This window comes from Triticum urartu, chromosome 2 (assembly GCF_003073215.2).
Source record: "Triticum urartu cultivar G1812 chromosome 2, Tu2.1, whole genome shotgun sequence".
Taxonomy (NCBI): Eukaryota; Viridiplantae; Streptophyta; class Magnoliopsida; order Poales; family Poaceae; genus Triticum; species Triticum urartu.
Window position 1 is genome coordinate 6,811,128 of NC_053023.1, and position 26,657 is coordinate 6,837,784.

The window sequence follows — 26,657 nt, forward strand, 5'->3', positions numbered from 1 at the left end:
ATCCCAATGCTGGTGCACTCCTTCGCAAAGAAATTCTTCTTTTGCCCACTCATCTCACTAGTTTTCATCAAGGGGACCAAATATTGATGACCTATTGACTAACCAATCTAATGATGTGCATGAGTTTTGTGTTGATGCAACAGAATGAAGCAGTACGGAAACTACAGAAGTAGACGCAGAAAATGCAGAAAAAACGGCTCATATCGAGCCATATTTTATGTGCCTCCCCGAGGGAGATAGATCCGCCTCGGGATCTGCCTAGCTGCAGCTAATCGGATCCTCCTCGGGATCGGTTCCTGCGAATGAGGCAGGAGCAGACGCCTCGGGATCCTTCCCTGCTGACGGGGCAGCTGCAGTCGCGGGAGCAGACGTAGGCGCGGGCGCGCACGCCGCGTTTTCCCCACATCCACGTGACACGCGCGGTCGGGCAGATGCGGCCTCGCACCGGTCTCCGTGCGGTCGGGCGGACGCAGCCCCGCACCGGTCTCCATAAGCCTACGGTACGAGGTACGCCACCAACCCGGTGACATACACGCGGCGAAGCGACGTGCGACGCAGGGAGGGCCAGACCGGCGCGGCGATCCAGGCAGATGTGCCACGCAATGACGATCTGCATGCACATGCACATGCACCGGCGGGATCTTCTGCGGGAAATTCACGTGCCTTGCTTCAATAGTCAGCCGCAGAAAATCCAACAGCATCTTCATTTGGATCCTCTGAGGCCACCGATCCTGATGCTTCTCAACCGCGACGTACGCGGCTGCAACAAGGGGTAATTCAACCCGTTAATTACAAGCATATAACCAAGTATGGTATGGTTTGTTCCACAGGTGAACCAGATGAGCCTAACACCCTTGAAGCAGCATTGTGTGATGAAAAGTGGAAGAAAGCCATGCATGAAGAGTACATGGCATTGATGAGAAACAAAACATGGCACTTGGTTCCCCCACAGCAAGGTAAAAATTTAATTGATTGCAAGTGGGTTTTCAGGATCAAGAGGAAAGCTGATGGAACCATTGATCGTTACAAGGCTAGATTGGTTGCAAAAGGCTTCAAACAGAGGTATGGTATAGACTACGAGGACACCTTCAGTCCAGTAGTAAAGGCTGCCACTATTCGCCTTGTCTTATCTATTGCTGTCTCTAGAGGGTGGATTCTCAGACAGCTCGATGTTCAGAACGCGTTTCTCCATGGTGTTCTGGAAGAGGAAGTGTACATGAAACAACCTCCTGGGTTTGAGAGTAAGAATGCTCCTTCTTATGTGTGCAAGCTTGATAAAGCACTGTATGGGCTAAAGCAAGCTCCAAGGGCATGGTATGCTCGTCTGTGTCACAAAATGCAAGCACTTGGTTTTGTTCCATCTAAGTCTAACACGTCATTGTTTATCTACAACAAGTCCAACACATGCATATTTGTTCTCATATATGTTGATGATATCATCGTGACTAGCTCATCTGATGAAGCAATCACAGGACTTCTTAAGGACTTGAGTGCAGACTTTGCTCTAAAAGATCTTGGTGACTTGCATTATTTTCTTGGGATTGAGATAAAAAAGCACAAGGATGGACTTGTTCTCTCTCAAGAAAAGTATGCCACTGACTTGGTCAAGAAAGCTGGGCTACAAGGATGCAAACCCTCTCTTACTCCATTATCCAGCTTAGAAAAGCTATCCCTTGCAAAAGGCGAGCCCTTAAATCAAGAAGACAGCACCAAATACAGGAGTCTGGTAGGAGCCCTTCAGTATCTCACACTTACAAGGCCTGATATTTCTTTTGCTGTTAATAAAGTCTGCCAGTTCCTCCATGCACCTACCAATGTTCATCTGACAGCTGCAAAACACATAGTTCGATATGTTAAGCACAGTCTGAACTTAGGACTGAACTTCAGCAAATCACCATTTACTTTAGTCAGTGCATTCTCTGACTCTGATTGGGCAGGTTGTCTTGATGACAGATGTTCCACTGGTGGTTTTGCAGTATTTTTTGGACCTAACTTGATATCATGATGTGCACATAAACAGGCAACTGTATCCAGGTCGAGCACAGAGGAAGAATACAAGGCATTGGCAAATGCCACAGCGGAGATCATATGGGTTCAATCCATGCTGAAGGAACTCGGCATACGAAGTAAACAGGCACCTTGTTTATGGTGTGACAATCTTGGAGCTACGTATCTCTCTGCAAATCTAGTGTTCCATGCTAGAACAAAACACATAGAGATAGATTTTCATTTTGTCAGAGAGAGAGAGAGAGTTGCTCAGAAGCAACTTGATATACGCTTTGTGCACTCCAAAGATCAACTTGCAGATGGATTCACAAAGCCTTTGCCTACAAGAAGCTTTGAAGACTTCAAGTATAATCTCAACTTGATGAAGTTGTTATTAAGGGAGGGTGTTAAACAAGTCGTATGTGTCAACCTTCATTGTGCGCCATATGTAACGTATCTTAACAGGAGTTGTACGTATCTTGGTAGTTACGATAGGAGGTTTATCTCTAGCTCATAATTCTATCTCTAGCTAGCTTGATCTCCTAGTTGTAACCTCTCTCCTGTACGAGATCCAAACTGTACGCGCTACCAGGGCCTCGCACCCCTGCATATAACATGTACGGCGTCCCCTCTAAGAGGCAAGACGTTTTCCGCTTCGCACACTGGTGACAATACTGTTGCTGTTGGCCTTACTCATTAAGACTAATTTTGTGTATGTGCGGTATTTGAGCGCTGAGCTATAATTTCCAAGTATCATTGAATTAAGTGTTGTCTGTTACCGATCGCTTCCTTCCGACACCTTATATGCGCACCCAGTATGATGACTGGCAGTCTTCTCTTGCACCTAATCTTTTAAGATTGTGCCTTGAGATTTTGCCTCTTCAATTGCATCTTGATCAAGGATAGCTTAAGATCCTCATGTGTTTCTTTCAAAATGAATCTTCTAACAACAGCTCTCATTTGCCTTGCAAAAATGATATTATTCATATAAAGAACACAACCTATGGAAGCAATACAGTTCTAGATGAGGCATTACTTCCGTTCTTTCAGATACTTTGGAGACTAAAAAAAAGATCCTCTTGATTTTTGTTTTTCATTCACCAGACTTAATATGGTTTACGTGAGAACTTTATGCACTAACTAAGCATGACTAAAAATTATGCACGTGTAATCTTGCAAAAAAAATCCGCACGTGTAGCAGAACATATTTTTACTGGTAGGCAGCAGGGTTCTTTATGTTTAGTAGGAATCACTGCGTTCAGCTCATCACATGAGTTTATGAGAGACGGCCTTTGCCAGGAAAGCTTCAGTACCATTGTAATGCAGATGTCTCAGCTAGAAATTCCACACCAGACATCTCATTGGTTTTATTTCTTCTCAACCTAATGCTTACAGTTCTAGGAACAGGGTGTAGCTTATCCATAATTTTCCTACAGCCATGCCCGTTCTTATATACTCTTGGGTGTTTAGTCACTCTAATCAACTAGGTCATAATGGAGCAGAGCCGAGGTAGTAATTATGTACCGTTATATGCTTGCTTGGTTTCCATTACATCACACCTTCATGTTTGTAAGATAGGCTATGTGGCTCCCTATTTTTTCATGTTCAAGTCTTGAGTTAACTGGACTGCTTCAAACAAACTTGCATCATCAGAAGTTCAAAACTGAACCTGTATAAAAATATCGTTTAAAGGAAATACAGTGCTATAGAGGTGACTAAGCCTATTGATATGTAAGTTGAATGCAACAAAGCACTATTTACTCTATAGAGTTGTTACAAATACATTAGGTTTATCCAGACCTGGAACCGAAGATTGAATTATTTTTCCTGCAGATACAACAAATGGATCGACAAGTGCGAGCACGTCAACACTGTCAACATGACAATGGTGGATCGACTTGCAAATGAAAAATGGTTACTATTATGACTGTAATGCGTTGGTGTTATGGCTGACACCTTCAGCCACTGTGGGATCTGCCATGGCCAGGTATGCCCATCCCCGTCGCCCTCCTGTGGATCCGCTGCCCTACTTTGTATTATTGTTCTTCTCATATACTGTCAAATTTCCATGGATGGGATCTGATGAATGAGTATCCCGTGTCTGCGGCAACTCGCATGGCCTGATCTGGAAGTACGGGTGTGCTGCAGGGATTGCTTCCGCAGCATCACCAAGGACATTGGCTTCATCAAGGTATGAGTCACCCCACAGTTTATTGATTTTCTCAATCATGTGCCTGAGTGTGATGACTGCTGGGTAGTAATATGTTACACCATGCTTTGCTTTCAACAATATATATGCTTTGTCTACAAGGCCTCTTGGTATGGCACCCCAATTCTAATTCGTTGGAGACTACCATATGGTAGTGTGAGTTATTACATAATGTAGTGTAATGTATGACATGTTAGATTCACTTATTCAGAAGAGATCTCTGTGTTGCTCTCCTCGGTTAGAATAAATCCGAGACATACCATCGATCATTCGAGGACCAAGCAATCACACGAGCACAACACCGAGATTTGTTAACGAGGTTCACCGATATGGCTACATCCCCGGGGCCTGACTATGGGCGCTCCTCCCCATGACACCCCTACAATACCGCACCCGGTTGCCCTAGACGCCGGCACATGCCGCCGGCTTCCCCCTCGTTCCGGTGCTATTATGTTGGCATAGGTTACATCGTGTGTCTACCCCCACTATATATGAGAGGCCTAGAATACAAGTGTCCTATTAGGACACGACTCCATATCCTGTCTAAACACAATACTGATACAGGTCCAACTGTAACCTATCTTGTACACTATATTCGACACAACTCCAACAAACTCCGCCTTGGCGAATATTCTCCACCATCTTGAATTCGTCAATGCGTCAAACTTCCATGTACATTGGACTTGAGATTATCCCATGAGTACCGCTCTACTCCAAAGACTCCATATGACTCCACCTGCAGCTTGTAGTCCCTTCTTTTATTGACCACAGTCAACACTCGACCAAAATTAAGCTCCTTGTTGCTCTAGTTTGTGCTCCCAACTTCCAGAGTATCCGTCCAACGCCATCACACACTGATCATTGACCTGCGTGAAAGTGAACAACTCACATATTGGGTGTCACACCTAAGAGTTACCTGAACTCAACATCACCGCTCCTTTCTCGACCGCCTGTCTGAAACTTGAAGGAATTTCACCGTTGCTTGCAGTCTTCTGAGTCAAATTCGCAGTTGTCTCATCACATGTATGACCACCAGAGCCCTGGCCTATCTCCATGTCCCGTGCGTGCCGCACACCTCGCCGCTATTACTGCGTCGAACCTCCGCTGTCCTGGTCGAGTCTCAAGGGTCGAAAACGCACACCACTCAACCCCCACTGCAGAGTACCACCGATCATCACCGACCGATGACGAATTTCATGCTTCGATCAGACCACTGGGCTCCAGTCCGAATTACGTGTCGCTCGCTTTTTCCCCTTGCTGAATAGGCTTCGATTCCCTGGATTCTTACATCGTAGCCCGTCAATCCAGCTCCACCTTCAACATGACTCCATGGTGGTTGTACTTGCCACCCCGCACCTCGTTGACTCCAAGCTCTCATGTGCACCATCTTGAATCAACCCCGCGCCATAGTCTTGTCGAAGCCGCACAAGCCCTCGGGGCCTGCGCATTGTGTTTCCGCGGCCCAGAAGTCGGTCACCATCAGCATCACGCTCCTATGTCGTCAACGCCGATCCCATCACCGTCTTCTGTATCAACCAATTCGCGTCGATCCGTCAGACTGCCTAGTCCGACCCAGTTGAACGAGTTCGACTGTATGACACGCTCGAGGCTCCAAAATCATCTTCCGCGAATTCTCATCCATCACATGATACTTCCATCTTAGCTGGCTTGGCTTCCTGCAACAACGCCTTCAAGCATCCTTGTTGTGCCAACAAATCTTTCACCCTTGTCTGCCAACCCAAAGCTTCCAGTTCCATTGAACTTCTCCACCTCAAACCTGATACCTGACAGCGCCATAGTTCTTTGTGCAGCTAACCTTGTGAAAAATAACCGAGCAGTCTTCCAGTGATCCCCAAGTACAAGAACAGAATATCTGTCTACTACTAGCAATCTAGCTAGTTGGTCTTCACGGGAAGTGCTCTCTTGGTTCAACTTCCATATGCTAAGCTATTTGCTTTCCTGCCAAAGCCTCTCCTCTCGATGGATACGTATCCTTGATGGATTTCTTTCACCAATTGATTTGCCTGGACAGCCTCATCCCATCCCGCTCCTGCGAGCGGGAGGGGCGAACCCTAAATCGCGCCACCGCCATCCTCCTCCTCGCGCCTCCTCCCTCGCCGCCGCCGGAGCGCGCTGCCGGGCAAAGCCCGGTCGGCGTAGGCGGCGGCGGGGATCTATTTCCTCAACCGGTGGTCCTGTAGCGTGGGATGTGACGACCTCCATGTGACGTGGCGCTCGCGCGGGGGGCGGCGGCGGCGCTGCGGACGGCCGTGCCGGCGGCGCGGGCGGCCGGGGGCGCTGCGGCGGCTGTGCTGGCCCGACCTGTTGTGGAGCGGCGGGGCTGCGAGCAGCAGGTGCAGGGGTCTTCGGGCGGCGGCGGCAGGCGGATCTGGTGGCGGCGGCGTCTGCGATGCGGCTGGGCGCAGGTGGCGGGGGGCGTGGTCTGCGTCGTACGCGGCCGTCCTTGGGCTGGCACTCTGGCTGGGCGGGGTTGGCTGCGGTTGCCTGCCCTTGGCCAGGCACTGGTGCAGGCATGGTGGCGGCGTGTGGGCTTCAGGCAGGTCCCGTTGGGCTGCACCTCCCGGCGGCACGTCTTTTGGCGGCGGCGTTGGCGGGCTGAGGTGTGGCCGGTGGTTGCGTGCTCTGTCGGGCCTTCCGCTTGGTCCCAGCAAGCGACGCGGAGTAGGGCAGCGGCCCGGCATGGGGGCTGCTCTTGTCGCGGGATACGACGGCGCTCGGAGGTATGGTGTGGCCTCCCTGATGCCTCGTGTCTACACGACAGCTTGGCGGTCCCGGCTGCAGCGACGGCTGGCTTCTTTGTCGGCGTCGGCTCGTTTGCAGGTGGACTGTTTCGGCCGTCGATCCCTCCCCTCGGCGCTCGGGCACTACTTTCGTCGAAGGGCTGGCCATCTCCCAGTTGCAGTCCATCGCCTGTCTCGCGCCCGGTGCAGCAGAATCGAGCTCGTCCTGTGCCCGGCTGTTGGATCGATCTCGTCTCGCGCCCGGCAGTAGGACTGTGCTTGTCTCGTGCCCGGCTGCAGGACCATGCTCGGTTCGCGCCCGGCTGCAGGACCGTGCTCGTCTTGCGCCCGATGCAGCAGGACGGGTCGATGGTGGCCAATTTTGGCCGACCTTTTGGGTCTCGGCGCTGGGGGCCGTCCAGGGGTGCGAAAGGCGGGGCCTTTCCGCTCTTCTCTTTGGTTGGGGTAGCGACGGGTCTTGGGTGTGGAGGTGTCAAGGTCTTGGATGCCGGGGCGGCGGCCCTAGTGGTGGTAGTGTGGCGCTCTTGGGCAGAGCCCGTGGTTTGGTGCTGCCCGGTGGCCATGGCTATATGGGCGGCTTGGCAGCTGGGGTGTGGCGTTCGATGGTGGTGAGTGTTGGCTGGGGTGAAAACCTGCTCTATCTTCGGCCAGACCGGCGGCGGCGAAACTCGTTCCCTTCTCACTACTAGGAAAAGGGCTATAGATAGGATTGACACTAATGGCGCACCAAGAAAGTAGTTCGCCACTACTATATACTAATGGCGCATCAGTTGGTGATGCGCCATTAGTATGGAAGACACTAATGGCGCACCAGAAAATAGGTGCGCCACTAGTGATATTTTTTTTCATTTTTACATACATACTAATGGCGCATCCTACCGAAGTGCGCCATTACTAGTTCTAACTAGTAATGGCGCACCAGACAGGGAGTGCGCCAGTACTGAATTTTTTTTATTCTTTTTTTTGCAAAACTACTAATGGCGCACTGCCTCACAGTGCGCCATTACTAGTTTAAACTACTAATGGCGCACCCTGTAAAAGTGCTCCATTAGTATATATATATATTTATTTATTTTTACTTTTCTGCAAAATTACTAATGGTGCAGCACCTGCAGGTGCGCCATTAGTAACCAGGGTTACTAATGGCGCATTTGCAGGTGGTGCGCCATTAGTAACCTGGGACCCCAACAAGATATTTTGGACAGCCACACCTACCCACTCACTTTCCCCACTTCATTCCCTCCACCTCCTTCTCCAAGCTTTCGGCTGCCTCCTCCACCTCACCTCATTTACACCATAGATTCATCAAAATTAAGTGGTGAAATTACCTTTTTTTGATAGGTAATTAAGGGGAAAGCTATCTTCATGATGTAGATCTACTTTTTTCTCCCTAGCTCGCTCCAACGTAACAACGTGCACATGCACTTTTTGTGGCCTAGCTAGATCTATGTATGTTTGTGGTGTTGCATGTGTTTGTGGTGTTGCATATATGTTTGTGTTTGCAGGTACCGGTATTTGAAATGCGATAGTTGCCAATATTTTGCCGGAATGTTGATTCATTTCTTCGGCGAGAATTTTGGCACTATGCATTGTTTTTGGTCCTATTTTTAGGGAAGGTCATGCCAAATTTTTTCTTGGTTCTAAAATATCGTTTTGCTCTACCCCGCAGGCGACCAAGGTCCGCACGATCACCGAAGGCATCGTGAATAGGTTTTTGAGCTCCGCGAAGGCCGATATGCTTCAAAAGAACGAGACGGAGATAAGATGTCCGTGTCGAAGATGCAAGCTGAAGAGCCTTATTGCGGACCCGGATTCCGGGCAGGTGCGAGACCACCTGCTCTGCGTGGTTTCATGGATGGCTATCGGTGGCAAGGTGATGAAGATGACTATGAAGTCGTCCATGGGGGCCGGGCAAGAAATGAGGAAGGGCAACAAGACAAGTACCACCGCGGCGAGGGCGGGCGAGAAGACGAAGAATCTCCAGGACATGATCATGACGGTGATGCTGTACACAGTCATCATGTAGAAGATGTCGTACATGATGATGAGGAAGATCAAGACGAAGGGCATGATCATGAAGATGAAGATGCCGGAGCAGACGACGATGGAGGCTGGGCGCAGGACCCTCATATTCAAGAGCCGCTTCTCAAGCAGACAGATAACGCAAGAGCTGCCGCCCGAGAGAAAGCCAAGCTGGATCAACTGGAGATAGACGCGGTTACTCCATTGTATGAAGGACGCAGGCCCGAGGATACCCGCCTGAAAGTAACGCTCATGGCTCTGGAGATCAAGGTAAAACACAAAATGACCGACGCATGCTTTGACGAGAACATGTCATTCTGGCACGAACGTCTTCCCAAGGGGAACAAGTGCCCGACCAGTTTCGAGGAGGCGAAGAAAATCGTGTGTCCTCTGGATTTACCACACGTGAAATACCATGTGTGCATGAACAATTGCATCATTTATCGGTACGAGCACGCGGAGTCTACCATATGTCCGGTGTGCGGCGTCACTCGATACAAGAAGAGGAAGAAAGCTCCTCGAAAATCGGTGTGGTACTTTCCGATCACTCCTCGTCTGCAGCGGTATTTCGCGGACCCTAAGGTAGCAAAGCTCCTGCATTGGCACGCGGATAGGGAGGAGAAGAAGCGGGAAGATGACGGAAATGATCCGGAGATAAATAAAAAAGACAAGATGCTGAGTCACCCTAAGGATGCGAGCCAGTGGCAAGCGTTGAACTTCGAATACCCATAATTTGGGAAGCATCCAAGGAACATCGTGCTGGGCGCAAGCACCGATGGAGTCAATCCGTTTGGCAGCCAGAGAAGCACACATAGCACCTGGCCTGTGTTTGTGTGGATGTACAACCTTCCCCCCTGGTTGTGCATGAAGAGGAAGTACATTCACATGAGTGCTAATTGAAGGGCCGAAACAACCAGGGAACGACATCAATCTGTATCTGGGGCTGCTGAAAGAGGAGCTAGACACACTGTGGAAAACGCCAGCCAATACGTGGGACGCCCAGAGAAAGAATATTTTCCTATGAGAGCCGCACTACTCACGACGGTGCACGACTATCTCGGTTACGGATATCTCGCGGGGCAGGTAATCCATGGATTTTCTGGATGCGTAAGGTGCATGGATGACACAACGTATCGCCAGCTAGATAGAGATCCCGGGTCTTCGAAACCCATGTTCATGGGACATCGAAGGTGGCTTCGCGATGATGACCCATGGAGGAAACGCAAGGATCTGTTCGATGGTGAAACTGAACCCCGAAAATGCCCGCGTATGAGGAGCGGCGAGGAAATAGACGAGATTTGAAAAATTGGAAAGATTACCCACTGCCGGGAAAGAAGCAAAAGGCGCCAGAGCCGGGAAAGAGGCGAAAGGCGCTAGAGCCGCTGCTGAAGGTATGGAAAACGAGGTCTGTTTTCTAGGACTTGCCGTACTGGAAGATTCACCGTGTGCCTCACAGCCTTGATGCCATGCATATCACGAAGAACGTGTGCGAGAGTCTGCTTGGTACCCTGCTCAACATGCCAGAGAGGACCAAAGATGGGCTGAAAGCAAGGGCAGACTTGAAATCAATGGGCATCAGGCAGGAGCTTCACGCTAATGATGATGATGATGATGAGGCGTAGCAGGACACAGAAACTCGTCGCAAAGGCAAAAAGGCCAAGAAGACCGGAAGTGACTACCCTCCCGCGTGCTTCACTCTAAGTCAGGAGGAGATCGAGCAGTTTTTCACCTGCCTCGTAGGAGTAAAACTTCCTTACGGTTACGCGGGGAAGATAAGCAGATACCTAGACCCAGCGAAGCAGAAGTTCAGCAGGATGAAGTCTCACGACTGTCACGTGCTGATGACGCAGATACTTCCAGTTGCAATCCGTGGGATCATGGACGCGCACATCCGTGAAACGCTATTTGGCCTATGCAACTTTTTCGACGTCATCTCTCGGAAGTCGATTGGCGTGAGGCAACTCAGAAGGCTACAGGAAGAGATCGTGGTGATACTATGCGAGCTTGAGATGTACTTCCCGCCCGCATTCTTCGACGTTATGGTGCATCCGCTGGTCCATATCGTGGAGGATATCATCCAACTTGGGCTGACGTTCCTGCACAGCATGATGCCATTCGAAAGGATGAATGGTGTCATCAAAGGATACGTTCGCACCATGTCACGTCCAGAGGGAAGTATAGCCAGGGGCTTTCTCACCGAAGAGTGCATCTCCTACTGCACGAATTATGTAGGCACCGAGAACCCCGTTGGTCTGCTCGTCAACAGGCACCTCGGCAGGCTCGCTGGATGGGGTCACCGTGAGGGTCGCCGCGAAATGCATGTCGACTTTGAGGGTTGACTCGCCGACTTTGAAAGAGCAAACCTAGTCACGCTACAACACATAGATGTGGTCGATCCTTGGGTGGTAGAGCACAAAACCTTTATTGAGAAGACGTACAATGACCGAGGCCAACAGAGGACGGAAGAAGATATAATCAAAGAGCACAACTCATGTTTCACGTGTTGGTTCAAGCAGAAGCTTCTGTTGTACCCTTTACATGAGGATTCTTCCGCGGAAGAACAACTCATATTCGCCTTGTCACAGGGCGCCGAGCACAACCTGATGACCTATGAGGCGTACAATATCAACGGCTACACATTCTACACCGAGAACAAGGACATGAAGAGCGATGGTTATCAGAACTCCGGGGTAACGGTGGAATCCTACACCGGTAACGACAAGGACAGATATTACGGAAGGATCGATGAGATCTGGGAGCTGAGCTACGCTGGAGAGAAGGTCCCGATGTTCCGTGTCAGATGGGCCAAGAGCGTCCTAAAAGAAGACCGGTATTTCACCACCATGGTTATACCCGAAGCCAAATCCATGACCGCGGGCACAAACGTCATCGCGAAAAATGAGCCATGGGTACTGGCTTCCCAAGTGGACCAATGCTTCTTCATTACAGACCCGTCAAAGCCCAGTCGTGTTGTCGTGAGGAGAGGCAAAAGGAAGATCATCGGAATGGATGGAGTAGCCAATGAGCAAGACTTCGACAAGTACGGCGACCCGAAGATCGAACATGACGACGACGATGAAGTAGCAGCACACACCACAAGAAGAAGCAGGACCACCCTACCTAAAGGACGTCCGTTCCACAGAAGAACTCCATTTGCGAAAAAGAAGGGCAAGAAGATTGTGAACAGATAGCTAGCTAAGATCGATTGTATTTAAATCGTAGTCTTCATTTCTCGATTGTATTTCATGGGCACTTTTTGATATCATGAATATTTTTAAATTTCACGGGCACTTTTTGAATTCATGAGGACACTCGATCTCGATCCCCCTCCACCGCCGCCGACGAGCACCCGGCCCCCCGCACCCTCCCCCGCCCCACCGCCGCCAACGGGCACCCCCCGCACCCTCCCCCGCTCCACCGCCGCCGCCGATGATATTTTCAAGTAACAAATTTGAACATATTTTTTAAAAAATTGTTACTTTTTTATAAAAAAATATTACTGTTATGATTTAAACAAGTTTGAACATATTTAAACACAAATAAATATCAAACAGCATTTAAAATGCAAAAAAAATATTGTGGAGCCTGGGAATCGAACCCAAGACCTCCTGGTGTGTGTGTTGCGTGCTAACCAATCAGGCTAGTGGGCAGGTTCTGATGTGGATTGGTTTAGGTGCAATATAACCTGTGCTCGAACTGTAATAAAAAAACATTCTAATGGCGCACCGCTGCGGGGTGCGCCATTGCTATCTAAAAAAAAGATTTCTAATGGCGCATCGAGGTGTGGTGCGCCATTAGTAAGCTTCCCCCTAGCTATCCTCCCTCTCCCTCACCAGATCCCCTTCGACCCTCTCTCCCTCACCACCAGATCCACCCGCGCGCTGCCCCGACCCATGACGCCGCCGCCCCGACCCTCACCGGACTCCACCCCCGCCGCCCCCGCGCCCCCACCCCCGCCACCCCGACCCTCGCCGTACTCCACACCCCCGCCGCCTCCAGAGAGACCACCCCTCGCCCGATTCCCCCTCTTTCCCCATCGAGCCGCCTCCTCCTCGGCTTGTACTCGAGCACGAGAGCTCGTGCGGTGACCGCGCTCGCCGTCGTCATTGTCGCGGCCACCGTCGTCCCCACGCCAAGATAGTGTGTCCCCCGGCTTCACCGTCATCTTCCACGTTGTCTACAAGTCCAGATCGAGCCAGGGCACCGCCGAACGACGGGATCGAGATTGTCTTCTTCCTTCTGCCGTCGTCGATTTCGCCTCGATCCGCGCCGCCTCGACCGCCCCCGACCTTGCCGAGTTCGCCTACGCCCCCCCCCCCCCCCCGCCCCCCCCCCCCCCCCCCGTGAGCCCATCCGTCGATCCCCTTCTTCCTTCGCGTGGATCCATCGCCGTAGACGTTGCTGCCCGCCTGACCCGAGCTCGCTCCGCCCCCGCGCCCTCTGTCCGCTTCGCCTGCGTCCTCCTGCAGTCACCTGCGCCCGTCACCACTGCTGCGCTATTGCCGCCGCCTGTTGCTAGCTGCACCGCGGCCGCTGCTTGCTAATGTTGCTAGCGTTGCAGCTACTGGCGGTCATGGCCATGGCCATGGCCGTGTGCTTTGTGTGCGTGTGTGTACAAAGCCGTATGGACTTTGTTTGCATGTGTGTACATAGCCTGTATTGATGATGCTAAACAGAGATAGGAGTAGTAGTGGTGGCCATCTAGTTGGACTACTACTGCTAGGACTTGCTCCAGATTTTAGGATTTATTTTCTTCTAGGACTAGGTTTTTATTATTTTTCTGTTGTGATTGTTTTTTGAGCTCTTTCTTTTTCATTTCCTACTATCCTTATCCTAATTATCTTAAATTGTTATGATGTGTGTAACAGGATTAGATCTTGGATTTGCTAGTGGACTTTGGGAGTTTCTTAGCCAGCTTGGTGACTCCATATTTTTCACTATTTCAGCAAGTCTTTTGTAAGCATTAAACTTTCAGCACTACATTTCTATCTTATGTGTACATCTGTTTGCTTCCGATTGCTATATATGTATTGTTGTTACTAAAAATGATGAAGCTCCTGTCAATTTCTATACATATATATGTGTATGATGATCCTCCTTTCCTGCAGTAGTATAACTAGGATATAAAGCACATTGAACTAACAATCTTGTATGGTGCCTAAACTATAATGATTCAGGAACATCAGATGACATAGCATGTGGATATTGACATAGGATGAGTAGATTAATAAGTGAGCCAAAAGTGATGGACAAACCTCATGCTAGGAATTCTCGAGGGTTGCAGTACATGGAATGCATTTGCAAATGCAGCCAAAACCTGATATATACCAAAAAAATTGTATAGAAATATGCTGAATTTTCTGCTCTGATTGTTGCTCAAAGAAATTTAGCAAAAAAATGGGGTCCTGGGAGACGCCGCTGCTGCTTGAGGCCCTTGAGAGGCCCTTCGTGTCGTGATGATTTTGCAGGTACCCCGAGAGGCCCTTGAGTTTGCCGGAATGTCGATTAACTTCCGTTCCGGCAAATTCGGGTACTCTATATGTCCTATTTTCAGCAAAGGTCATGCTGAAATTTTCCATGAATTTTAGCATGACTTTGCTAAAAATCGGACATATGAGGTACTTGCTACTAATGCATGGGCCGAGGTATCTTAGTACTTAATTAAGTAGGATCAACTGCCCCTTTATTCTTGCTGCATTAAACTATAGGTGGCAATAGAGCCAAGTGATTAGGCCAACTTAGAAATTCTCCTCAGCATCGATAAACCCTAGATGATAAACCCAACATAGGTGGCAATAGAGCCAACTGATTAGTGCCAATTGATTAGGCCCAACCTAGGGTGCCTCGGCATCGATAAGTCCTAAATGATGAAAACTTAGCATTTAGGGTGCCTCGGCATCGACAAACCCTAAATGATGAAACCTTGGCTTTTAGGGTGCCTCGGTGTCGATGAGAACCTAAATGATGTACACTTAGGCTTTTAGGGTGCCTCGGCATCGACAAACCCTAAATGATAAAAGCTTAGCTTTTAGGATGCCTCGGTGTCGACAAACCCTAAATGATGAGACCATGATCTTGTTCCTTGACAATAACCAACTTTTTGACCAAACTATTTTCCTATTTAGAGCGAAACATGGCCCACAACGATGAGGCCGGCGGTTCGGGCGGCAAGCAATTTTGGAGCTGTCCCAGGAGTTGGAGGAAGAACCTCACCGCTATAAGGACGCCGCGGAAGACACCGATCCTGACTACACAACCCCTAGTGGCGTCGGGGATGACACCACTAATGATGGCGCCGCGGATGCCACCACTGATGATGGCGGCGCACGCACAGATGGCAGCCAACCGAAGAGGCAAAGGAAGGACCGGCGCCCGAACGTGCTCGGCACCGTCAGGGAGGAATTTACTGAAGTGAACTCCGACGGGCATCCGACGGCGCCCAAACACGTAGTCAAGGGGTACTCGATTTAGCTCGGGTGCATTCTCCGGAGCACAGCCTCGATCAACACCGAGAACCTAAGGCATAAGGACCGAGGGAATTTGCGCAGCCTCCTCTTCACGAAGCTGCACGAACGATACAAGTTCCCCGCTGAGTTCGCAAACACACGCCTCTCGGGTAATAAAGTGAACGGTGCCGCCCTCACGACGATGAGCACGGCCCTGTCTACTTGGAAAAGCACGGTGAAGGCAATGATTGACAAAGGTGATAGTTATGAGAAGATCAAGGCGAAATATCCTTTGATGAGCGAAGATGACTACAAGGAGTTCAAGATCAAGTGCGAGAGCCCCGCAACCTCCGAATCAAGTCGGTGGAGGGAAGAAATGCGGCAGTTGAACATAGGGGTCCACCAACTCGGTCCCGGCGATTACAGAGTGGCGGAGCCTGTATGGGACAAGGAGGACACGGAGCGTGCCGAGCAAGTCCTACCGCCCCGCTTCGAGAAATACAGTGACAAGCAGACCAGGAACTTTCTCAGGGCCCGGTACAAGGAGGACCCGGTAACAAAGGAGCTTACCACGGATCCGAAGACCAAGGAGCTTGAGCTTGTTCTGGTAAGGAATACACCCCCGCGTAATTAGCTCCATATGGTTGCATTCTAATTAATCCCCAATATTTCTAAATGGTTCACGTTCCTTCCGCAGGACAAAGAAAGCAGTAGCGCGGGGTCGTCTCAGAGCTCCCCTTTCGACACCCCTTTGAATAGGGCATTGAACGTAATGAAAAACAGGGATAAGCTCAATAAGCCGACGTCAGCTGGTCGTGTGGCCGGCAAAGGCTTGTCCACAAAATGGTCGTCATACTATGGCGCTGGTGGGCAAAAGGAGAAAAAGACCAGTTCGGAAAGCCAGTCGCGCGAGGTTGAAGCACTCAAGGCGCAAGTGATGCGGATTCTGGAGATGGTCCAAGAGCAAGTGCAACAACAACTGGGATCGACGCTTACCGGCATTATGCCTACCTTGATTCATGGGATAACGACGTGGATTGCGGGTGGCCAACAGGGGCCGCCCCCGATTCCCAGCTTCACGGCCAGCAACTCACACAACGCGCAGGCGGCGCCATTGGTGTCTCCGACAGCGGCGGTATTGGTGTCTACGGCGGCGGCGCCATTGGTGTCTCCGGCGGCGGCGGTATTGGTGTCTCCAACGCCGGCATTGGAGCTTAATGCACCCGGGTGTACGTCGGCTGGCACCTCGCCAGCAAGCAGCCCCTCCGTCAGTTGCATGCCCGCCGTTGGAGGTGCCTCGAAATTAGCCGAGCTCGACGGCATCATGGTAACTAAGCCTCTCGGCCGAGGACTTCATCTCCTTGCCTTTGACTGGGCATCCCTGACGCCCTACATGTTTTCGCAGGGGGCCGCCAACGTTCCTTGCACTCTCCTGCACTTCGTGGGCGGCGAGTTGGTCGATGTCGCCAAGGGCAGAATTGTTCAACCGGGCAACCCCGTGTTCCACGGTAATCCGATGCCACCCATAATGTATAGGGTTGAAGTGGTTCGGGTGCTGCCAGGCTGCGACGAGCTGTTACCTCCGATTCGACCCGCTGGGGCCGACGAAGAAGATGAGATGACCCTCAGCGCCTGCGTAAGCTGGCCCCTGCTTTGGCCGAAGAGCCAGATTCGCTTGGGGCGGGGGACACCACCCCACAGACAAGACCGCCAGTCGTGCCGGCGCCAAGCCATGGCAAGAACGCCGCAACTCTACCGGACATGCCGGACATCCCTATGGCACAGGATCCGGACGACGACGACAACGACGGTGGTACATTTACCAACGTCGATAAGTACTTTGCCGAACATGGGTACGGTGACGAGTTCTGCGGGCCTCCTTCTCAAGAACCCAAACAAGACGACCGCGATCTAGCTGGTACGGCGGAGAAACCCAATTGCAACAGGCGTCGTCTGGCGTTCAGTTCTCAGGAGACGCCTCCAGCTGCCGCCTTCACCGAGCCTCAGATAGCGGAGGTGCCAGATATTATCAGCCCCAACACACTCAAGAAGGTGGTCTGTGAGCAAAACTCGGTCCCATTACAGCAGATCAAGAAGAAGGGCCGGAAACGGCCGACTAAAAAGGCCGCCGGTGCGAGCCAGCCGGCACCGAGTACGATCCGTGCTCAGGATGGGCCACCTTCACCTAAGGATATCTCGAGGAAGGTGCATGTGGCGGGTAGGGCGATGCTACCGACAAATATGCTCAATGCTGCAACCGGTGCTATGCGGAGTCTGCACGACAGTGTTCTTTCTTTGGAGAAGCGGCGTCTAAGAGAGAATGATGTGGCATACCCGATTTTCGTGGCCAAGGTGCCAGAGGGCAAGGGCTTTGTGGATGGCGCCATCGGGGGTACGATCGTCATGCGGTTTGATGACATCTTTGCTATGTTCAACCTTCATCCGCTGCACTACACCTTCGTTCGGCTGTTTTCGTTGAGTATGGAGATGCGGATCATTAGAGACAAGACCCCGGACATCGTGATCGTCGACCCCTTCTACATGCGTGCCAAGCTCTTGAGCAGCGCTGGAGACCGCCAAGTCGCGAGTTCACATCTCGAAGACGTCACTCTGGCAAACCCAGATAAGGATAACTTCCTTGTGCCTTACTTTCCCGAGTAAGTCATCCCTTAACCGACCCGTAGCATATGATTTCTTAGATTTCGATCGTTCTTTTTTTTCTAACATTCTGTGTTCTGTGCAGTGACACACATTGCACACTCATCCTTTTAAGCCCGAAATATTCCATGGCCACGTATTTCGACCCGAACCGTAACTCCAAGATAGACTACACAAATATCAAGAAAGTTCTTGATGATGTTCTCCCTGGCTACGCCAAATCTGGAGGCACCTTCATCGGGGCAGTTCGTAAGTATGGCAAGCACGTGTTCGCCCATAATACGACGTTCTGCTGCGTCAAGCAGCCTCCTGGCGGTCAGAAGGATGCCTACTACGCCCTCCATCACATGCGGGTGATCGTAAGGGACCATCATCACCTTCTGCTACCAAATAATCTCAAAGATTGGGCCGCGAGCTTGTTGGCAATCCAGGACGCGGACATCAGACAAGAATTCTTTCGCATCCAGTCGGAGTTTGCGGACATCATCCATCAAGATGTCCTTCATACCTCAGGCAGTTCTTCCTCAGATATCAACCGTCCAACATTGAGATAGACGGAATGCTACAAATGCAGGCTGACAACGCCCGCGATTTCATGACCATCACGACAGACGGCGGCTTCATCCACGCTCCTGTCCATGAGTCGAGTCAAAAGTAGTGATGTGTAGTTCTGAAACATTGATTGGCTCATGTTGCAATTAAACTTTAATGAATTGTATGTCTCTTTGGTTTGGACAGTCGTTCAACTTAGATGTAATCGATACTATTTATTAGTAGGACCATGAATCGTGCTATTAATGTCTTTCTTTTCTCTTCCGATCCTTTTGTTGCATACTTATATATTGCTTATGTATGTATAGTCTGTTGTTTGGCTTGTGCATAGAGATGTCGTCGTATGTCGTGTACAAGGGTAAGGTTCCCGGAGTCTACGACGACTGGGAAGAGTGTCGGAGACAGGTTCACCGTTTCAGCGATAACAGTTACAAAGGGTACACCACTAGGGCGGAGGCCGAATCTAGATACGCCCGCTATCTAGCGGGAGAGAGGAGGGAGCGTTGGAGGAACCGGATGAAGACCAGTTTGATCGCGATGATGCTCATCATGATGACTGCAGCTCTCTTCTATGTGATGGTAGTTTAGATGATTGATATCGACTTGTAATGTGAAGACAAACTCGATACCCGCGGTCTCGAGACTTGTAATGTTTTATCTTTGTTCGGTCTTTTGAATTCAGATACTAATATGATGAATTGTATTCGGAGACTAATCTTCTATTGTATTCGATGAATCTGCTGTTGTTGTGTGCTACTGTCTATATTCTGTCAAATAATATATTTTGTAACCTGTGCAAAAATCAAAAAAGTAAAAAAAACCAAATATTCATACTAATGGCGCATCACCACAAGGTGCGTCATTAGTATGCCAAAGGATACTAATGGCGCATCAAGACAGAGTGCGCCATTAGTATGCCAAGTATACTAATGGCGCATCTATCCGCAATGCGCCATTAGTGTGCCAAAGCACATGGTTAAATATGGCCCCTGGGAAGCATACTAATGGCGCATGGTGTTATATACTAATGGCGCACTGGATGGTGCGCCATTAGTAAAAAATACTAGTGGCGTGATACTAATGGCGCACCAGTGATGCGCCATTAGTAGGCAAAACTGGTGCATCATTAGTAGGCCTTTTTCTAGTAGTGTCTTGAAGGCGTCGCCGCGGCTCTCATTGCCAGTCGTGTTGCTCCAGGGGAAACTCTGATCCTCAGATCGGGCGGTGGCGGCGCTCCGGTGTCGTAACCTTTCTGAAGGCGCCGTCTTGGAGACCACGGTTCGTCGTACGCGGCTTCATCTCTTTGTTGCAATACCTAGCCTTTATTGCAACAAGATGACCAATTCACGCAACGGGACAAGGCTGTCGCAATATCACTACCATATTACAACGACGATGCAGCTTGTGGCAATACATGGCTTCTATTGCAACAAAACGAGTACTTAACGCGATGAAACAAAATTGTGGCAATATGTAGATCCTATTACCACGGACTGGAATTTTGTGAAAATATAGCATTTTATTGCAACAAAAGATAGTTGTAGCAATAATTTTTGTTGCAATAGACCGGAATCCTTGTAGTGATGTTCACGGGGGAGTCCCCAATTACTCTTGTAGTGATAAGGGTGGTGTTGCTGTGCTCAGGGCCTATGTATCCTATCTTGGGTGTGTGCATGTGTTGTGATGGCGTGCGTTTGTACCGGTTTATTGTGGATCGTTGCTTTATATATAAAGCGGGGCAAAAGCCTTTTTCGGTAATGCCTGCCAATCTCCGTGTCATACGTGGACTCGTCCACTTTTGGATCAAACAAAACTCGCTTGTACGCAGCTCACACACATCAATCTCCAGCGAACCAGCCACAGTGCCCCCTGGCCCTTCCCTGCGCTTCTGCCTACCGCTAGTCAAACAGGATGGGCCTCCTTCGTGCGCCCTGAGATGGGCCTCCTGGCATGGGCCACTAGACGCCGTGGACCACAGCACTTACGCGCGCCGCCGCCTGACGCTCACGTCAACCGCCACACGTCTCTGCAGCTCCAACGCACATGCCTTCCGCTGTCCGACGCCAGCTGCAACTCGCGGATTCCGCTGTTCTCGTCGTTGATTGCATCTGCGGATGAACTCGCCTAAACATCCGATCAGTTTTCCTACTGATCTGTCATCGCTTCACCCACACCGATGCCTTCAATCATAACCTCAAGATCACCTGTGGCCTCCAAATAAACCTAGCGCATGATACCACTGGTTAGAATAAATCCGAGGTATACCGTCGATCATTTAAGGATCAAGCAATCACACAAGCATGACACAGAGATTTTTTAACGAGGTTCACCGATATGGCTACATCCCCGGGGCCTGACTGTGGGCGCTCCTCCATGATACCGCTACAATACCGTACCCGGTCGCCCTGGACGCCGACACATGCCGCCGGCTTCCCCGTGTTCCAGTGCTATTATGTTGGCATAGGTTACATCGTGTGTCTACCCTCACTATATATGAGAGGCCTAGATTACAAGTGTCCTATTAGGACACGACTCCATATTCTATCTAAACACAATATTAGTACAAGTCCAACTGTAACCTACCTTGTACACTATATTCGACACAACTCCAACATCCTCATTCCCAGAGTAAACCTAGTTAAGTTCCGCAATCATCACCTCATGTTCTGCTTTCATTATTTTGTATCTGTTTGAACAAATGCGTAATTTCTACGTACCATAAGTCATCTTGGAATGGACGGAGTTGTTCGTGACTACATATTATCTATGTTTGTTTGTTACTCCCACCTATATAAGTCTTACTTTGTTGCATCTATCTCCAGTCTCGGCAATTTTACTAATTGTTAACTACCAAGTTTCTTCCGAGCATACCAGTCCATTTCAAAGCACCACAAATCGAGTGTATTGCATTTGCTCAAATATTTATCAAGTAGGTATATATACATTGTATATATTTATTTCCTGAATAACGATGATTTATTAGAAATTGAGATGATTTTCCTTTTGAAAAATGTTGTTTCCATTTCCACTTTATCTAACTAATTGTAGGTTTTATGCATCGGTTTTTAGGTTTGGGTAAATTATTCTTCACATGCACAACCTGCCATAAATGAATTGATGGTGCGCTCCTCTTGCTTGTTGCTAGGTATGTCTAATTCTGGAGTTAACAAATCAGCTTGATGTGATGATAATGTATGTTTGCTTTTCTTGTGTTCAGGAAAGTGGCTTGGCAACCGCCAAACTCGTACCCCGAGTTTTTAGATTATCAGTTCACTGATCTTAATGTAAGTGCTATCTTAGTTATTAATGTTTTTTCCTGATGTACATGAATGACACTTTCTGGTTTGGCAATGAATAATGTGTTGGTCTCTTGATAAGAGGTGTATGAATGTGGTTTAAAAAATACCAAAAAATGTTTGATTAGTGCTATTGTTTGCAGCTATCGGTAAAGTTGTGATATATCTTTAACCATTGTCGCTTGTCTACACTGTCAACGCGTTAACAACTACGGAAGCTTGATTAGTGCGCTCAATAACGCCTCAAGAGGAGCCATCAGGTGGCGCCCCAACAACTAGTATATAAGTAAGACTATCCCAAACCCCTAATATGATAGGGCAGCCTCACGGATTAACACCTTATTAAGCTGCTGCTTCTTCGACTCTGAAGGCAGTATTGTCAATGGCGTCCTTTGCAAAGATCGGCATGGAGTGCCTACAAGATCCCCTGATCTGGCTATTTCTTGCAATCGCGTCCGTGGCCTTGGTCATCCAGCCAGTGCCAAGACGGCGGCCGCTCCCTCCAGCTCCAGGCCCGAAGCCGCTGCCGGTCATCGGCAACATGATGATGGCGGACCAGTTGACTCACCGTGGCCTGGCGGCGCTGGCAAAGCAGTACGGCGGGTTGCTGCACCTCCGCATGGGCTGGCTCCGGATCTTCGTGGTGTCGACCCCTGAGTACGCGCGCGAGGTGCTCCACGCGCAGGACAACGATGACTTCTGGGACCGCCCTGCCTCCATCGCCATCCTCTACCTCACCTACGGCTGCTCCGACATGGCGTTCGCGCACGACGCGCGCTACTGGCGGCAGATGCGCAAGCTGTGCGTCACGAAGCTCTTCAGCCGCCGGCGCGCCGAGACCTGGCTGGCCGTGCACGACGGGTATGGGGAGCTCGTCCGGGACATCGGCAGGTCCAGCGGGGAGGCCGTGAACCTCGGCGAGGTCATCTTCAAGCACACCGTGAGGGTCATCTGCCGGGCCGCCTTCAGCGTCCGCGACGTCCAAGGACTGGAGGAGCTCATCCCCATGTTGAGGGAGTTCTCCAAGCTCTTGGAAGCGTTCCACATCGGTGACTTGTTCCCTTGGCTTAGCTGGATGGGCCGGCGGGGCTTCGACAGCCGCCTCGGCGCTGTGCGCGGCGTTCTCGGCAAGTTTGCAGACAAGATCATTGACGATCACATGAGGAGGGGCAAGAATCCCACCGAAGCCGACGCTGACATGGTAGACGACCTACTCGCGTTCCTCGGTGATGCCGGCCAAGCCAGCGCCAAGGACCTGCGCCTCACCCGCGACAACGTCAAGGCCTTGATCATGGTAAGTACGGTAACAGCAGTACTATACGATACGACACACACTTGCCCCAATCTTGCCGTGTGTATATATAGTAGTTGTAAAACTACTTTCTTTTGAATTTACTAATTTTAAGTCAATGAAGTTGCACTTGATTACAAAATGTGTGGATGTTGAACGCAGGACATGTTGTTTGGCGGGCCGGATAATGTCGGCTTCACCATTGAGTGGGCAATGGCAGAGATGATTCATTGCCCTAACATCCTTCTGCAGCTGCATCGGGAGCTCGCAAACATTGTGGGGTTTGAGCGGATGGTCTACGAATCAGATCTTGCCAAGCTCCCCTTCCTTAAGTGTGTCGTCAAGGAGACGCTTCGGATGCATCCGCCGATCCCGGTTATCCTCCGCGGGACAACCAAAGATTGTGTCCTTGGTGGATACTCGGTGCCCAGGGGCTCTCGTGTATTCATCAACACATGGGCAATCAACCGGGACGGTGAGGCATGGAAGGACCCTGACACTTTCCGGCCATCAAGGTTCATGCTCAACGGGGACGCCATCAGGCTAGATCTCAAGGGCGGTTGCTATGAGTTCTTGTCATTTGGTTCTGGAACACGCTCATGCCCGGGGCAAGGGCTCGGCCAGCATGCGGTGGAGTTTGCCATAGCACAGCTCGTGCACGGGTTTAACTGGAAGCTACCCGATGACATGAATCCAATGGAGCTCGACATGAGCGACACGATCGGTTCGACCGTGTCGCGCGCCACACGGCTCTGCGCGGTGCCCACACCCCGCCTCAGATGTCCTTTGTAATACTATATATGACCTGTTGTGCGCATGAAGCAAAACCCAAATGCAGCCTCCAAGTGAGGGCAACCATATGAAACTGTATCTGAAAGCTACTACTGTCACGAGTGGGGGACATGACCTTCCTTCTCTTTTCTATTTTTTTTAATGCTCAACTACTTATTACTCAGATCCTCCTGTTTCTCCTCTTTCTCTCCATCCACCCGGTTGTTGGACGTTGTGGGGTCTCACCCATATGTTGCCGGATCCGGCCTTCTCTACCATCGAGGACGGAGGTGATGTGTACTCCGAGAACATGATCTTTGTAATGGTCCGTATGAACATCGTCAATGAATAAAGTGCAGCGATGTTTTTCTAAAAAAAAAACTAGTACCAACGATTGTATCAACGGTCAAGCAGCATGCGGGGGTGTTTGGGCGCCAAGTCCGGATGCTCTTGTGGTACGCCGGAAGGGGTTTTGGTTGGTGAGGGTGGTGCTTCCTTTCTGTGCCTGTTCATACACCTTCTATGTCGGCCGGTGCTCTCCGTGGGGCGCGGTGCTTTAGCTTTCAATATTTGCTGCAGAAGGAAACCAGAGCTAGGCGCGTCCTTTGTAAAGCATTGTACCTTGTAAGGATGTCGCTTTGGTTTCGGATATACATTGTATATATTATTTTTCTGACTACGTTTGCAGAAACTACATGGATTGTGAAGGTAGCATGTATTTTTACATAAGAACAAAGTAACAAATGGCAGCCTACCAAACGCTAACCTACTGCAACATTTTGGCAAAGTTGCCAGCAGCACGATTCCGGGTTGCCACCCTACTCTCACCCATATACATCATTCTAGCAACATCCCAGATATATACATCATCTTGGACTACGAGGACTGACTCCATATTACGTAAGTATCCAAGTTTTAAAGGAGGCCATTTCCACTTAGGGATAATGCTTCTTCCTTGATACCAACATTATCTTTGAATCCTCCGTCTGGTAGTAGATCATGCTCTCCCTCCTCCTTCTCGATGGTGCCGAGGTGGTACCCGTGTATCACACACTTGGTCTTCTCCCACTTGTCAACAGACCTGATGTAGAGCACAAGGATCTTCCTTCGGCCAATCAGTTGGCCAATGGATTTCAGTGAATGGCTATTCCGGTCTTGTTCCACACTATGTTTACGTTATATTCTGTTTGCATCTTGTGGCGCTTCATCGTTCCAATGATGTACGCCATAGATGGACGGAAGAAGAATTGCTTCCACACGTCGTATATTGTCACACATGCTCAAGCGATTATCCGATGCAGTAACTAACCATCATTTTGTTACACTTCAGTGTTCTTTTCAATTTAACAAATCAAAAGATATGACGTATCAAATATCCAAACCAATCTCATGTCTGCACAAGTATACATTCCAACAAATATAGCAAGTACGGTTCGGATAATATTCTTGTAGCTAGCTAAGAACGAAGCAATGTCGATGTGTGTCTCACCTGCAAGGTTCTAGGATGGGTGTAGCATATGACTTCCTTGTCGTCAATGATGAGTATGAAATGATCAATCAGAGTGCGAGACCTCACATGTTTCAGAAACATAGCTTTGGTTGCACAAATTGCCAGAGGAGTGCCTGGCACAAGAGCTCGTCGTTGTCATGCTGGAGTAGTGGCAGCTGCTTGGGGTGCTGGTTCGGAGGAGGCACGACAACTCCGGGAGCCGGCGACGCTCCATGGCCGAGGCACTCGGGCCATGGCGGGGCAGTGGTGCTGTCACAGTGGACCTTTGCAACAAGGTCCTTGTTGAAAAGCCATGCACACAACACCACTGTCACAGTGGACCTTTGCAACAAGGTCCTTGTTGAAAAGCCATGCACACAACAAGCTAGCTGTAGTAAAGGCCCCCAGTTGGCTGGGGCGGTAATTCGGATGGCTGTTTCGGGTGACATTCGATGGTTGCCGAGATGGCTGATCTTATCGGTTTATCACCCAACAGACGCGTAGCATTGCCCCTAATAATTTGTTCAATGTTTTTAAAGTTTGACTTTTCACATAAATTATCGGAAAAGATTTTCATCAGCCGGCCGATTTACAGCGCCTCGTCCGCTGCCTGAGGTGCAAACCAAGCTTCACATGTGGGGCCAATCGCTGTTCCTTCTTATCATATTCGCCAATGATTGAGTGCCATTCATTTTCTTTTTTCTTCGTTCATCTTCTGCAATATGCTTTCTATTGCAAAAACAATCTACAATATGACCTCTGTTGCAAAAACAATCTACAGAAAAAATCTATAGAAGTTTCCCCAACATGATCTTTGTTGCAAAAAATTCTTCAATATAATCTTTCTGGTAAAAACCTCTACAGATGTTTCCGCAACATGATATTGTTGAAAAAAATATTCTGCAACATAAACTCTATTCCAAAAAAATTCTACAGACGGTTCCGCAACATAATCTCAGTTGCAAAAAGTTCTGCAACATAATCTATGTTGCAAAAGTTAGGATGCCCGTCACTGCTTGATGAGGCAAATCTAGCGGCTAGCGACCCGGCCGATCTTTTAGAAAAATCAGCCAGCAGACGCGTAGCCCACCCCATAAATTATACGCACTACATTATGAAACGAAGGGAGTATCATGCTTTGTTAAATATTCCTACTCCCTTTGTAACATAAGACA

The 26,657-nt window shown here is 49.6% G+C and overlaps 1 protein-coding gene across 1 annotated transcript; it reads left to right on the forward strand.

Annotated features, from left to right (window-relative positions):
* The first annotated feature begins 22,262 nt into the window (after positions 1-22,262).
* Positions 22,263-24,150, forward strand: LOC125540592 (cytochrome P450 84A1-like). The gene is made up of 2 exons (XM_048704199.1): positions 22,263-23,225; positions 23,385-24,150. Exons 1-2 carry the CDS (start codon positions 22,314-22,316, stop codon positions 24,012-24,014), a joined length of 1,542 nt encoding a protein of 513 aa, XP_048560156.1. The 5' UTR covers positions 22,263-22,313; the 3' UTR covers positions 24,015-24,150.
* The last annotated feature ends 2,507 nt before the right edge of the window (positions 24,151-26,657 follow it).

Bases quoted from the DNA above. Each gene is read 5' to 3' on its own strand.
- LOC125540592 (XM_048704199.1), top strand. From the start codon at position 22,314: ATGGCGTCCTTTGCAAAGATCGGCATGGAGTGCCTACAAGATCCCCTG. The intron at 23,226-23,384 runs GTAAGTACGGTA...TGTTGAACGCAG, and splicing joins ACGTCAAGGCCTTGATCATG to GACATGTTGTTTGGCGGGCC.